Here is a 13,213-nt window from a genome sequence, read left to right on the forward strand (position 1 = left end):
GAAGGAAAACCTCGTTTAAGATTTTGATAGGGAAAAAAAAGAAGCTATTTGGCCAAAGTCATAAGGCTTTCGCTGCCCTTTTATGTCGAACTTTTCCACGAAGAATCATGACATGTATTAAATGGACAGGACGATTCCGAATAGCTGGAAGATCTCCCGAGTTTACTCATATAAGGCACCGCATTCATTATCATTGCTAATCGAAAGTATGTTGATTTTAAAAATGGCATTTTGATTTGAATATTGAACATGGATATTTATCTATTAAAACGAATGAAATCATTAAAGCGAGCGCTTTGTGGGAATTGCACCGATGTACAATTATACCACTTTGCAATAATATCTTTAGTACAAAATGTCCGCTTTCAAAATATCTCTTTAATGCTCCTTTAAGGTGGACAGGTGATGCAAAGGGAAGTTCGGAATCCCTTATGTGAATGCTGTGAAATTCCCTACTCGGTGTTCATACTAGCAAGGGACAATGCAACTCACAACATTTTCTATATAAATGCGCGACACGGAGACAGAGATTCCAGTGAGAGCAGTGAGCAACACGGTGTCGGTGACAAGCGACGGACATTTGTCATATTTCGATTCAAATTAGGTATGACGTGCTAAAGCAACAAATCTAAACAGTTCATTTTGGTCGCTAATTGCATCGAGTCCCCGGAGCTCGACAATTGAGAAATATCATTTCATATAAGGCACATGTAAAGAAATGCTATAAAGCAAAGATTCCTTCAAAAATTATGAAATGAAACGTTTTCTATATTTAAAAAAAAACAAAACAACAACAACAATTATAAAGAGCGAATATTTGGTCAATTCCTTGACTTTAATAATGCATAAGTAGTCTCTGGTACACTTCATACAGTTTAATAAGCAAATAGAGTTTTTAAGCATATCTTGAAGAATCTGCCGCTTGCGTCTGTTGTGACATCTGATTTGTGAAAAAATGTCGTGGAAAAAATAAGTACACCCCATGGAAACTGTTGCCTTTTTTGACATATTTGGACGAGCAAACCTTTGATCATCGTTGAAACAGCGCTTATTAATAAAGGTGATACACTATCAAATGACACGTAAAATCTGCATATTGTAGTCATTTTCCCAATTTAAATGAAGCAGATCAGTCACATGGAAAAAGAAAGTGCACACCTACATTTATCACATCTTCACATCCATAAAATTACAATCAGGTGTTCAAAATTGGGTGCCCTCTCATATCTAGTGTGTGGTGTTCCCTTTGCTATTGAGGTGTGTGGTGTCATCATGCCAAGATCTAAAGAGTTCTATAAGGCCTTGAGGAAAAAAGGTTGAGGATGCCTATGAATCTGGCAAGGGATTTAAGAAGATCTCCGAATTATTTGAAATACATCATTCCACTGTAAGGAAAATAATCTACACATGGTGCCGATTTCAAAACGGCTGCCAGTTTGTCCAGGACTGGCCGTCTCAGCAAATTCAGCCCAAGAACAGACCGTCTGATGCAAAAGGAAGTCTCCAAGAACCCCAAAATTTCATTACAGGATCTGATAGGAAGTCTTGCGACTGCTGGTGTCAAATTACATGCTTCTACAATCAGAAAGAGATTGCACAGATTTGACCTGCACGGGAGGCGTGCCAAGAAAAAACCTTTGCAAGACTACAGTTTGGCCAATGAGCATATAGGAAAAGACCAGGCCTTTTGGAATAACGTGCTCTGGACAGACGAATCAAAGATACGTAGAGTTGTTTGGCAACAGTAACAGCAGACATGTCTGGCGCAGTCCAAAGACAGCTTTTCAGGAGAAGCACCTCATACCAACTGTGAAGCCCGGTGGTTGAAATGTTATGATTTGGTAAGCACACTAGTAAATCCACCAAGGAATGGCTGAAAAAGAAGAAACGGAGGGTTATGGAATGGCCCATTCAAAGCCCAGATTTGAATCCCATTGAAATGTTGTGGGGGGGGTGTGAAACGGGCAGAACATGCAAGAAAACCCTCAAACATCTTACAACAGAAAAGAACATTGCATGGAAGAGTGGTCAAACATTCCAGCAAGCTGATGTCAGAGACTGGTGGACATTTACTGTATGCAGAACGCCTACAAGAAGTTATTTCTGCTAAAAGTTGCCCAATACTGGCTTCTGAGGCCAAGGGTGTACTTACTTTTTTTCCACAGAAGAATCACACATCTGTTGATAATTCTGTTGAATAAACGATTGAAAAGAGCTCATTTTCCTTGTAGGTTTGTTGAAATATATCAGCTTCATCAACAGGCACCGTTTCAAAGAGGATCAAATGTCGGCTTGCCCAAATATGTCAAAAAAAGACCCGCAACAATTTCCATGGGGTGCACTTATTTTTTCACATGGCTGTAGGTGATAGTTGAGCAGGGGACCATGGTATATTCAAGACCAAGTATGTTTCATCCTAAACTACTCCGCCTTACTAGTTTGGCTTTATTGTACTGCACACTCACTTGGAATGCATTTAATGTATGGATTTATTGAAATGATACATGGTGACACTTTGAAAACGCTTGTAGTTATACAAAGTATATACATTTCGATTACTACTATCTTATATGAGAATTAAAAAAAAACCTTGGACAGTGCACGTCCACAAGCAACAACATTAGCAGTACTCACACAACCACAAAAGACGGACTACTATATGACAGACTGGTTAATGGCTGGCATGGACGCAGGTTTAGACGTGAACTTTACCGGCTAAGTACACTGTAATAAATATAGAATGTGTGAAAAGCTAGTAAAAAGGTAAAAAAAAAAAAAAAAAAAAAAGAGGTATAAATGACCTTATTATAAAAGCAAAGCAACAACCTCAGAGTTTTAAGAGCAGTTCAAGAGCTCAAGCATCTGATTTGGATGGTAACGGTCGCATGGTAACTGTTACAGAGGCAGAACGGACAGAAGTGCTGAAGAGCATGAAGTGATTAGTTCTAGTGAGGGAAAACATGGCATGAACAATAACAGAAAACGCTTTCTGATTGGCGATCGGTGCCAGAAATCTCGAGCGGTAGCTTCGGCTGGCAGCTGATCGTGAGTGGCGAGCTGGCAACGACGTGAAAGAAAGGATCCATCTGCACGAGCGCTGCCAAACAGAGGAAATGACGCACTGAACATGGTGTAAATACAGCGACGAAAACACTTCTCGTAGGGTAAAAGGTCAAATTACCATACGAAGAAAATGCCAATCAAATGGACATGCTTCATGGCACATGGCACGTTTAGATACACTCGAACCATGCAGAGCAAGCACTCTAGAAGTTAGCTCATAGTTTACTACCAGAGGTTACTAAATACGGAGACGTAACATGGTTACTCAAGTCATCAACAAATATAGCATCGCTGGCAGCGACGAATTAAACGCCTACACATGCACTGTGGCTTATCGTTAATTACTTAATGATACGTGAGGAGTTGTCTCTGACCAAAAGACTGCAATCAGACAGAGAGGGAAGAAACGGAGATGAGAATGATGATTAACTTGTCTGTAGATATTTCTACACCACTTCGGATGTTCAGAGTCTGCTGTTGAAGCAGCTCCAGAAATGCGCCTGCCGGTTGCAAGGATTCGACGACTGATGATGAATGTAGAAACATGATTAAAACGAGGGTCAAAACACAATCAGATACAAGTCGTCAAGCAGACAGCGACGATCCAGAAGAGTAGTCCAGGAAGGGATGGTGAATAATCATACACAGATAAGGCGAGCACGGTTTTCAAGACGGCGTGGAACTGGAAAGATTGGCAAGACTTCGCAAGGAGACTGGAAACCGTGTGTTTTTAAAGTCTATTGGAAAGGAAATGAACCGGATGTGAACAACCGACGCAGAATTACGGTAACGGCGACCTTCGTTGACGGAGAGGAGTGATGTCCTGAGCGGAATTTACGCACACCCTGCCAGCCTCAATGAAGGACAATGCATAGTCCCGGGGCAAGATGTGTATCTTTGAGTGGTAAATCACACTAGTGCAGTGGATTTCAAAGTGCGGGCCACCAGGGGGCGCCCGGGGGGCCTCAACAATTTGGTCGGAACCACCAAGCCCATCCCTCCCACTAGTATGTTTTCTCTTTCTCACTCTCAGACAACCACACACACAAAAACAATCAATTCCTAATGTAATGTAATGATGTAATAATTAATAAAAATAAAAAAAGGGGGGGGGGATATATTCAGAAGTCTGTATTTTTAATGTGTTTTAAAGACATCTTGCAAAAGGTGGGCCTCGGTCAAATGTTAATGCCATTTGGGGGACCTTGCCCTGGAAAAGTTTGGGAAACCCTGCACTAGTGTACTCCAGTGTCCTATGAAAACGTATAAAGGCTGAGAGGTCCGATTTATGTCTTCATCTTTTTTATGTCTTCTATGTCTTTTTTGCAGTATTACGGAATAAGAAATGACCACATTCGTGACAAATGGGAATACCTTTATTTTAAATATGGTAAAAAATTTAAACACTATCTTTCAGACGCTTCAGTGAACATTTCTCCAACGATGCAGTGTTATAATGTGTCAAATAGATACGTCACCCTAAAGCCCAACACTTCCCATTTATAGCTATGAAGAAAATGACAACATTCCTTTAATTACACTCACAAAAATACCAAACATCGCAACATATTACACAGCTGCCCAAACTAGATGGACAGAACCTTGCTGTCTAAACCCCTTAGTGTGCCATACGTGTCAACTGACACTGACTGACCAGGGAGGAAAGTGAGTTTTGTCCTCATCCTGTACAAATATGGAGTTATTCATGATAGCATAGGCTTCTGGCTGTCAATTTGTGTATGTCACAGAATGCACAAAGCATTATAGCGGGAGTCTGTGAAAAACACACACACACAAAAAAAAAGTATGCAGTGGTCAAGTGATTTGAAATTATGGTTATTTGATGCCACTTCTCACATCTTACACTTCACACAGATACAGCAGAACATCTATATTGTAGCATACTGATAGTACGTTTAACTAGCTGTACTCGCTCATGGAACAATGAGGCACGACCCAAGTGTATTTTTTTGCCAACAACCCCCCCTAAAAAAAAAATGACATCATATGGGAAGGTCCAGAGATGTGCTAGTAATGACACCTAGTCACCACCTAAGCCCTTTTCAGCCACAAAATATCCTGGCAAGGTCATATTTAAAAGCTGAAAATAAAGCTATTATTACACGTTTAAAATGAGCATGATGACACAACTGCACTTGGCAGAAAGGAAGCGAAAAGTACAAATGACACCTCACCATTTTCTTCACATACTCGCAGCATAACGCGGCGTAAAAATTCAAAGGAAGGAAAATCTTTTCTCCATTTAATCACATAAACAGCGAGGTGAAGTCCAGTTCTGCTTCTTGTAATGTGTCTAAATTCTATCTTCAAATAAGTGTACTGTAATGAGTAGACAGTTCAACCTGTAGTTCTTTAACATCTAGCACTTTTAGTGCATAATATTTTTTAAATCGAACACACAATTATATATATTTTAGGTGGAAAAAACTGGATCCGTTTTGTAAGACAGAAAATTTTGTGGAGCGCATGAATGCGTCGATCATAAACTCAGTGGAGCATCATTTCCTCAGAATGCTAAATGAAATCAGGCTCTCTATATAATTGGCTGTGATTTAGGTTTGAGTAGGATTTAGTTCGCTAAAACAGCCGAGTTCAGCAGGCATTCTTCTTAAGCCCTGAGTCATCCACCGTATTGTTCTGGGCACAATCACATACACATTCACACACCCATTCATGGTGTGTGACACTTTACGGACACTTTGCCAATCAGCCTACCGTGTATGTCTTCGGACTGGGGAGGAAACCGGAGTACCCGGAGGAAACCCCCGCAGCACGGGGAGAACATACAAACTCCACACACACACGGCCACGGTTGGAATCGAACCCCCGACCCTGGAGGCGTGAGGCGAACGTCCTAACCACTATTAGATGCTCGCCACCACAGTGAGATTGTTCTTTAACATTGAGACTTCAGTATTATAAGGTTGTATCTAGGTGAAGAGCTGCTTTAAGATCTGGCGCATCAAAGCTTTCATCCAGCTAAAACCTGACTCATATAAAAGATATTTTACTTTAAAACTTTAGTTTGAAATGTTTAACAATATACTCAGTATATAGTAGTAAGGGTGGGAGACGTGTCAGAAATATCAGATCACGATACCTAAAGCCATTTTTAATCACACACGATGTATGTCATCATATAAAAGTTTGCTTACACAGTACATGAATCTGATGATACTTCTATTTAATGTCTTAAAAATGAAATATATATATATATATATATATATATATATATATATATATATATATATATATATATATATATAAAATGATGTAAAATGTTTCAAAATAACACTAAGATGAAGGAAATACTTGTAAAATAAATAAATAAATAAATAAATAAATAAAATCTGCACAAAAATGATCCATTTACAATTTTGAAAGAATCAGCATGAAAGTTTTCCATCAAATCAGTTTGTAACTCTCATTTAAAAAAATAATAATAATAATTTGTATTGTGCTTTAATTTATCGCAATATCAGTATCAACATACTGCTCAGCCCTACGTAGTGTAGTATTTTTTAAAAAGTTGTTTTAATGCATCGTTTAAAAAAAAAAAATGCATGTAGCTGTAATATGTAATGTTAATATCATCTGATGTTATCTTATATTAGTCGAGCTAACTTTCGAATAATCTCATCTAGCGAAATATCTCCAGTTCAAGTCTTTTTCTCGAATCTATACGGTGCTGAGTTTTTGAGTCTGCCGCATTCTCTGGATATCAAGAATAGGATATGATACTTATTGTAATACTAAGGTCATGATATGTGAAAGTGTGTATGCCTCCTTACTATACGGCTGGGCAACATTAAAAACAATACGTTTCGTTATCCACATGCAATACGCAGCTGACATTACATCTACTTGCACGGGGGTGTAACAAGTCAAATCATAGTTGTAATTTAATTTCTAAAAAAAGGAATTACAGGGCAGACTTCTAAATAAGGAGTATATGAGTGAAAGGGGAAGCGTTCATTTGTGTGGCACCTGAAGCCCCAGAGTATTCCAGGACACCTAATTCCACACATTCACACGGGACGTTATTATACCTTAAGCGAGGTCAGAGGAAGTCACTGTAGCAATTACTCACCTCCCACCTGCCTCATTAAACCTCTGACCAACCGTGGCTACTCATCACGCATCCAGCACGGCGTGCCGGCCAATCGGGGAGCGGACAGGCCGCATGCCACCGCCCACACACTGACAGCGTATTGAGAGCTTGTCTGTCCGAGCACCTGAAATACATTTGTTTATTCATGGTGTGTCTCCGGGCCAGACGGGGAGGAGACTCATCTGTTTTCGTGTGCGTGTGTGTGTGTGTGTGTGTGTGTGAGAGATAGAGAGAGATAGCGCTAGCGAGCGAGACAAGGAACGGGACTGAGTTCCAGAGTACATGCGTGTAACCTTGTTACATATAACACAGAGAGTTAAACGACGTAGTCAATTATAGACAGAAAGTTCACACTGGGAAAAAAAAAAAAAAAAACCCTTTCCATTGAAATACACAGGAAGTTCATTAAAGCGTTTCCCCCCTCTACTGGCCTGGGTGTAGAAAAAACGAAATCAATTACCAAAGCTCCTGCGAATCCTTGCTATTAACTTCCTCTTCAAATTTAAATACTTATTCCATTTAACAAATTGCTAATTATTCTGTTAAACATAGCGATGCTGAAATGAAGTTCGGTTACTACAGCAACAGCATTAACGATCTTGGGTCTGCCATTCCATATCATGCCTGCTGTCTATTAATCTTTTCACCACCTGCCAGAGTCGACGCGATGCTGTTTCTGTACGCCGATGTCGTTTAAAGAGAAGAGAAAATGACCTGCAGGGCCACTCTGTGTGTGCGTGTGTGTGTGTGTGTGTGTTTAGTATCTCCGAAGTATACATGTAGAATGTTGAGCGAACATTATGAAAATGTTACACCTACAACCAGAGTACAAAACGATGCGTTCGTTCAAATAATCAGCGACAGTATGAAATAATAGCTGGTCCCTTTTTGCACTTCCTCTGATGTCTGTACGTGTAAACTCGATTGATAAACACAACCTTGGAGTTTGCATTTCTTCTAAACAGATGTGTAAGGAACGGCTCTACTCTGTACGACGAGTACAATGAAACTACAGATGGTGGAAAGGGTGGAGAAGCGATACGATATCGATATCATCGGGTCGAACGCGTCTCTGCCGACTGGCACAGGAGGACGCAGAACTGGGTTTGCACACCTGCCAACCCTGAAGACGAACAACGCGGAGTCCCCGCAGGGTGGGTGGTGATGGTGGAGGTACATTTTCCATATAGTCCTTTCACAAATCACCCGTCTACGGTTGAAGCTGTCCTATATATGAGGGTTTTATGGTAACCACTGGCATATGGGGGGGATAAAAAGCTGCCACTCGTCTGTTTTTAGTTAAGACGCTAGGAACATTCACGAGCAGGAAAGTAGAAAGTTTACAGGAAAGAAAAGTTTTCGTTCTATCCATCTATTCTAGGAAACGATGTCACGCGCAGCAATTCATAAGGAAGTATAAAAGTTTCTAGAGTTTACACTGTAATTAAAACTAGTGGTTACTAGAAAACTCCGTAACACAGGGATGTTTCTACCTACTTGGCATCCCTAATAAAATATCGTTCATCTATGGTAATATACTTGTGTAATGTTAGCAAAGCCAAAAACGTTCTCCATTTAGCTCGATGGAGAGCGAGGACGGTGCATCTTTCAACTGTGAAATGGGGGAAGGGGGCGGGGCTTCCAGATGGTGTCAGTTAATAATGAGAGTTCAAAGCACCTACGCAAATGTTAATCGTTCCAGATCGGCTCATCTGGCATTTTTACTGAGATAAATAAAGAAGACGTGTTTTGGCGTGGTGATACGGTGCGTAGCGGCGTACATGTTAACGTGTGGAGTCCCTACGCGAAATGCGTAAAGCTTGCCAAGTCTACGTGAAACGCTAATCCATGTGCCATTTATTCAGTTCGTGTATTGTGATATGATTGTATTTGTATTGATCACCTTATCACCCATACGGCTAAAGACACACTAGCTGCAATCCATAAATCTAAAAGTAAGCCACTCGGACATGTATTTCTCTTTCAACTGTAAGAGGAAAGGGTACTAATGAGTTGTACGAGGCCATCTGGGCCTCATGCTCATCTTTCGCTGTCTCGCTCACTCGCGCCACTCTTCCCCAGCGCTCGAGCTCGAGAGAACTGACGTGCAGTTGTTGCTGTCATGCGGAAGAAATGTTCGCCCACCCGTCTGTCACGAACGCTTATCAAAATAAATATTGAAGCGCTACGCGAGGAGAAACACTGCCCAAACTTCAGCTTCTTCCCCTTGTGAAAGTGATAAGCGTCGGCTTTATGGATACGAGGGATGACACCGGGTGCTTCTGTGAATGAACAGTTGCCTTGGGGGCCCCCAAAGAAGAAGATAGAGAAAGAATGAGAGAGAGAGAGAGAGAGAGAGAATGAGAAGAATCAACCGAATGCTGAGTATTTGGAAAGTTTCGTGCGAGCTGAAACACCCGTGTCCCCGCTGCTGAATCTGGCTCTCCATCTCCTGATGACTAACGTGATATTTTTATTCAGTCATTATGCAACGCATCGGAAACGCAGCACAAGTGTGAAGCACATGGAAGGTGCAGATACAGTCGACACGATCCAGGAATTGTTTGCCCAACGAAGTGTTTTTGACACCTTTTCCTTTACACATTATGTCCAAGACTGTGTGTGCCAAGTCCATGCTTTATCTTTGTCTTCTTATCGGTGTAATGTCGTATTTATTTATTTATTTATTTAGGTTTTAAAGTTCATTATAAGTGTAAAGCTCCATGGAACATCTGATGTTACAGAATATATATATATATATATATATATATATATATATATATATATATATATATACACACACACACACACATACACACACATTATATATATATATATACACACACACACACACATACACACACATTATATATATATATATATATATATATATATATATGGGCAATTATATTGTGTTTCAATAAGAACTGTAACAAACAATTATTTCCATCAACAAATGTGTCAACTACTCTAATGAGCGTCCCGGTTCTAATGACAATACTCATTTAAAACGAGTAAAAAAAATTAAACCAGAGAAACTTTAGATTTAAATGGACTGCATTTATCTCTTTCTCTCCAGCTCCTAAATCCGACGCCTAAATGCGCACCCTGTCCTGTCGTCCATCTTAACCGGCTAAAACGTAACCTCAGTGAGCTAGAATTGCAAAGCTACTATTACATACTGTATGTTACACTACTTTTATTTCCATAAACATAACATACATAGGATACAGGATTCAGGGTGCTTTGAAATATTAACGGTATGATAACCTAGGCCTAAAAAAGATCACGGTTTTTGTGGTATCACGGTATCAACCGACCATTTAAACACACACAAGCTGGTGGGGGAAATGAAAGGGGGAAAAATGTATTCGTACAAATTTATCAGTGTGCGCCTTACGGGAGGGAAAAAAAAAGACGAAAAAAAAAAAATGAATACAAAAATCCTCTAATGGTTCTTGTTTCTTAGGAAGATATTTTTGAGAATGACTTTTAGCATATAATCCTTTAAACTGTTGTTGTTGTTAAAAGCTGAAAAGTGGAAAGTGAGAGTGGCTGTGAGTAAAGATGGTGCACTGGCCCAAAAATAAATCCATTTCGAACTAGTGTGAAAATGTGCAGCACTGCTTCTCCAAACAGAGATAGCTGTACGGTTTAGTTCTTCCGAGCGTTTGATAGCCGTCGTGTTTCTGAAGTTACGGACACGCTAGGAGTGGCTTCAGATCCAGGATTGTAATAGTGGATGACTTGTAATAGTGGTCGCATTCCCTGTGCAGAGAAATGGAAGCTGCTGTAGTATGAATCACTGTGAAGTCTGAGTCATTTTTGGGTTCCAAGTTGGGAACAAAAGGGACGAGAGAGCACTGAAGTGCACCGGAAACAACCTTAAACTGGATTAATATACGCTATATGGCTGAATGTTTGTGGACACTTGATTATCTCGCTCGTGTGCTTTGTGAACATCTCAATCCAAAATCTTTGCTGTTATAATGCGCTCCACTCTTCAGCGAAGGCTTTCCTCTAGATTTTGGAGCGTGGCTGTAGGGGGTTTATGTTCATTCAGCTACAAGAACATTAACGAGGTCAGGCAATGATTCTGGGTGCGGTCGGCGTTCCAGTTCATCCCAAAAGGTGTTCAGTAGGATTGAGGTCAAGGCTCTGTGCAGGAGACATTCGAGATCTTCCACTCCGACCCTTGGGAAACCATGTCTTCATGGGGTTCTCTTTGTGCACTGTCATACTGGAGCAGGTTTGGGTTTATCTTAGCTCCAGTAAAGGGAAACTGTAACGCTACAGCATACAAAGACATTCTAGATAACGATGTGCTTTCAACTTAGTGACAAAGGTTTTTGGGGAAGAACCACATATGGGTGTGATGGTCAGGTGTGCACATACCTTTGGCTAGATATCAATCATGAGCTTCCGGGTGCTTTAATATGAAGTATTGGTGCACGCTGCTATGAAAGATGTCCATACACCACATGGGAAGTATTTCTTCTCACTTACTTCAATATCAGCCAGCAACCAGTGCCTCCAGTTGGCTCGAGTGGGGTTAGTACGGCTGGGGGCGTCGGGGTCCACCATCATCAACGTGTATTTCTTCTGCTGCAAGGACAAAGAGAGAGAAAAATAGATAGTGTTTTGAAAACGAATGAAGGAAGTAATATGATGGAGAAAAAAAAATCACCTGTCATAATCACCTGTCTACCTCTCTTGACTTCTACGAAAGCCCTTCGACCACCTGCTCCAGAAACAACGAATTAAATAACAACTGAATTTCATTTCTGCTTTCTACAATGATGCTGATTAAACCAACTGGAGTGAAAAAAACAAAACAAACAAAAAGAAAGGATTGCCCGGAAGTTTTATATCAGTGAAATAACATCAGCCGAGGCCAGCGCCAAGACAAGCGACAAGATCAACAGCTCAAACACAGCTTCCAGACTCGTCCAAAATGTGTGATGTATGGAAAGAAAAAAAAAATAATAATAAATGCCCTAATTAGCTGCTGATATTTTCAGGCCATCTTCCACTCCTCGCACATTCAGTGCATCTCAGTCTGTCTGCGAGTTTTGTTATTTCCTCTTCCTTTCCTGCGTTCTGTCTTTTACAACAACACTTTCCCCCGTAAACAACTTGGCAGACATTTTGGGGCGCTATACGACAACGACAACGACTGACCGGCTTAATTGCTCCAAATACTCGGCTTTCGCGTGTCTCCGTAAAGTTGGAGAATTGTGGGAGCAGATTGAATTATTGCGTGAGCACATTTGTCATCTCTGGTGCCGAGCCCAAAATCTGCCAGACCATATGATGGCGTTATTATTATACGCCTCTCTGCGGCAAACAGGGCTGTCAATCACGGTGGTCACCGTGCCACCACAGCCCCTCCTCACGGCAAAGAGACAAACGCGGTAATGTATAACACGTCCGAGTGCAACTGTCGAGCTGTTTTCTCTCTTTAGCAAAGGGAGAGCTTAAAAAGTAGTGAAGGTTGAGACAGGAGGGAAGAACTGCAGAGCACTCCTTCTTGCTTATGTCTAAAATATCCATTATCCCGATTAAAAATGTAGGGGTGTGGTTCAAATCCGTCTCAGCCAATCGGCTAAAACATACACTGTTTCGGAAGTGACATGAAAATGCGGGAAACCTTTTTTTATTTTATTTTTTTTACATAAAGTTTCATGATTTACAAAGAAAATATAATAATATATATATATATATATATTTTTTAACTTCACTTTAAAAACAAAACAAAAACAACCAATTATCATTTCAGGATCATTTTCATAAGTTGAAATTTAGGGCTTAAGGTTCGGGGCAGCCACCTCCCAAGTGAAAGTACCCAAATACATGATGGTTTTATATATATTACGCTAAATGATGTTTTAAATATTACTGTGGGTTTCAATAGATAATAGAAGGATCTTAGTAAACAGCTAAGATTTGAATACTTAAATGCTTTTTAAATGTGTTTTTTGGTTGTGGGACAGCAGTCTAGCTCTGACAGTTCCTCAA

The 13,213-nt window shown here is 40.3% G+C and overlaps 1 protein-coding gene across 1 annotated transcript in view; it reads right to left on the minus strand.

Annotated features, from left to right (window-relative positions):
- LOC108265749 (phosphatidylethanolamine-binding protein 4) overlaps positions 1-13,213 on the minus strand; it is a 105,916-nt gene that overhangs the window by 52,822 nt on the left and 39,881 nt on the right. Inside the window, exon 4 of the mRNA XM_053680107.1 lies at positions 11,702-11,800. Coding sequence (XP_053536082.1) covers positions 11,702-11,800 — 99 coding nt within the window. The remainder of the gene's footprint in view (positions 1-11,701; positions 11,801-13,213) is intronic.

This window comes from Ictalurus punctatus, chromosome 5, assembly GCF_001660625.3.
Source record: "Ictalurus punctatus breed USDA103 chromosome 5, Coco_2.0, whole genome shotgun sequence".
Lineage (NCBI taxonomy): Eukaryota > Metazoa > Chordata > Actinopteri > Siluriformes > Ictaluridae > Ictalurus > Ictalurus punctatus.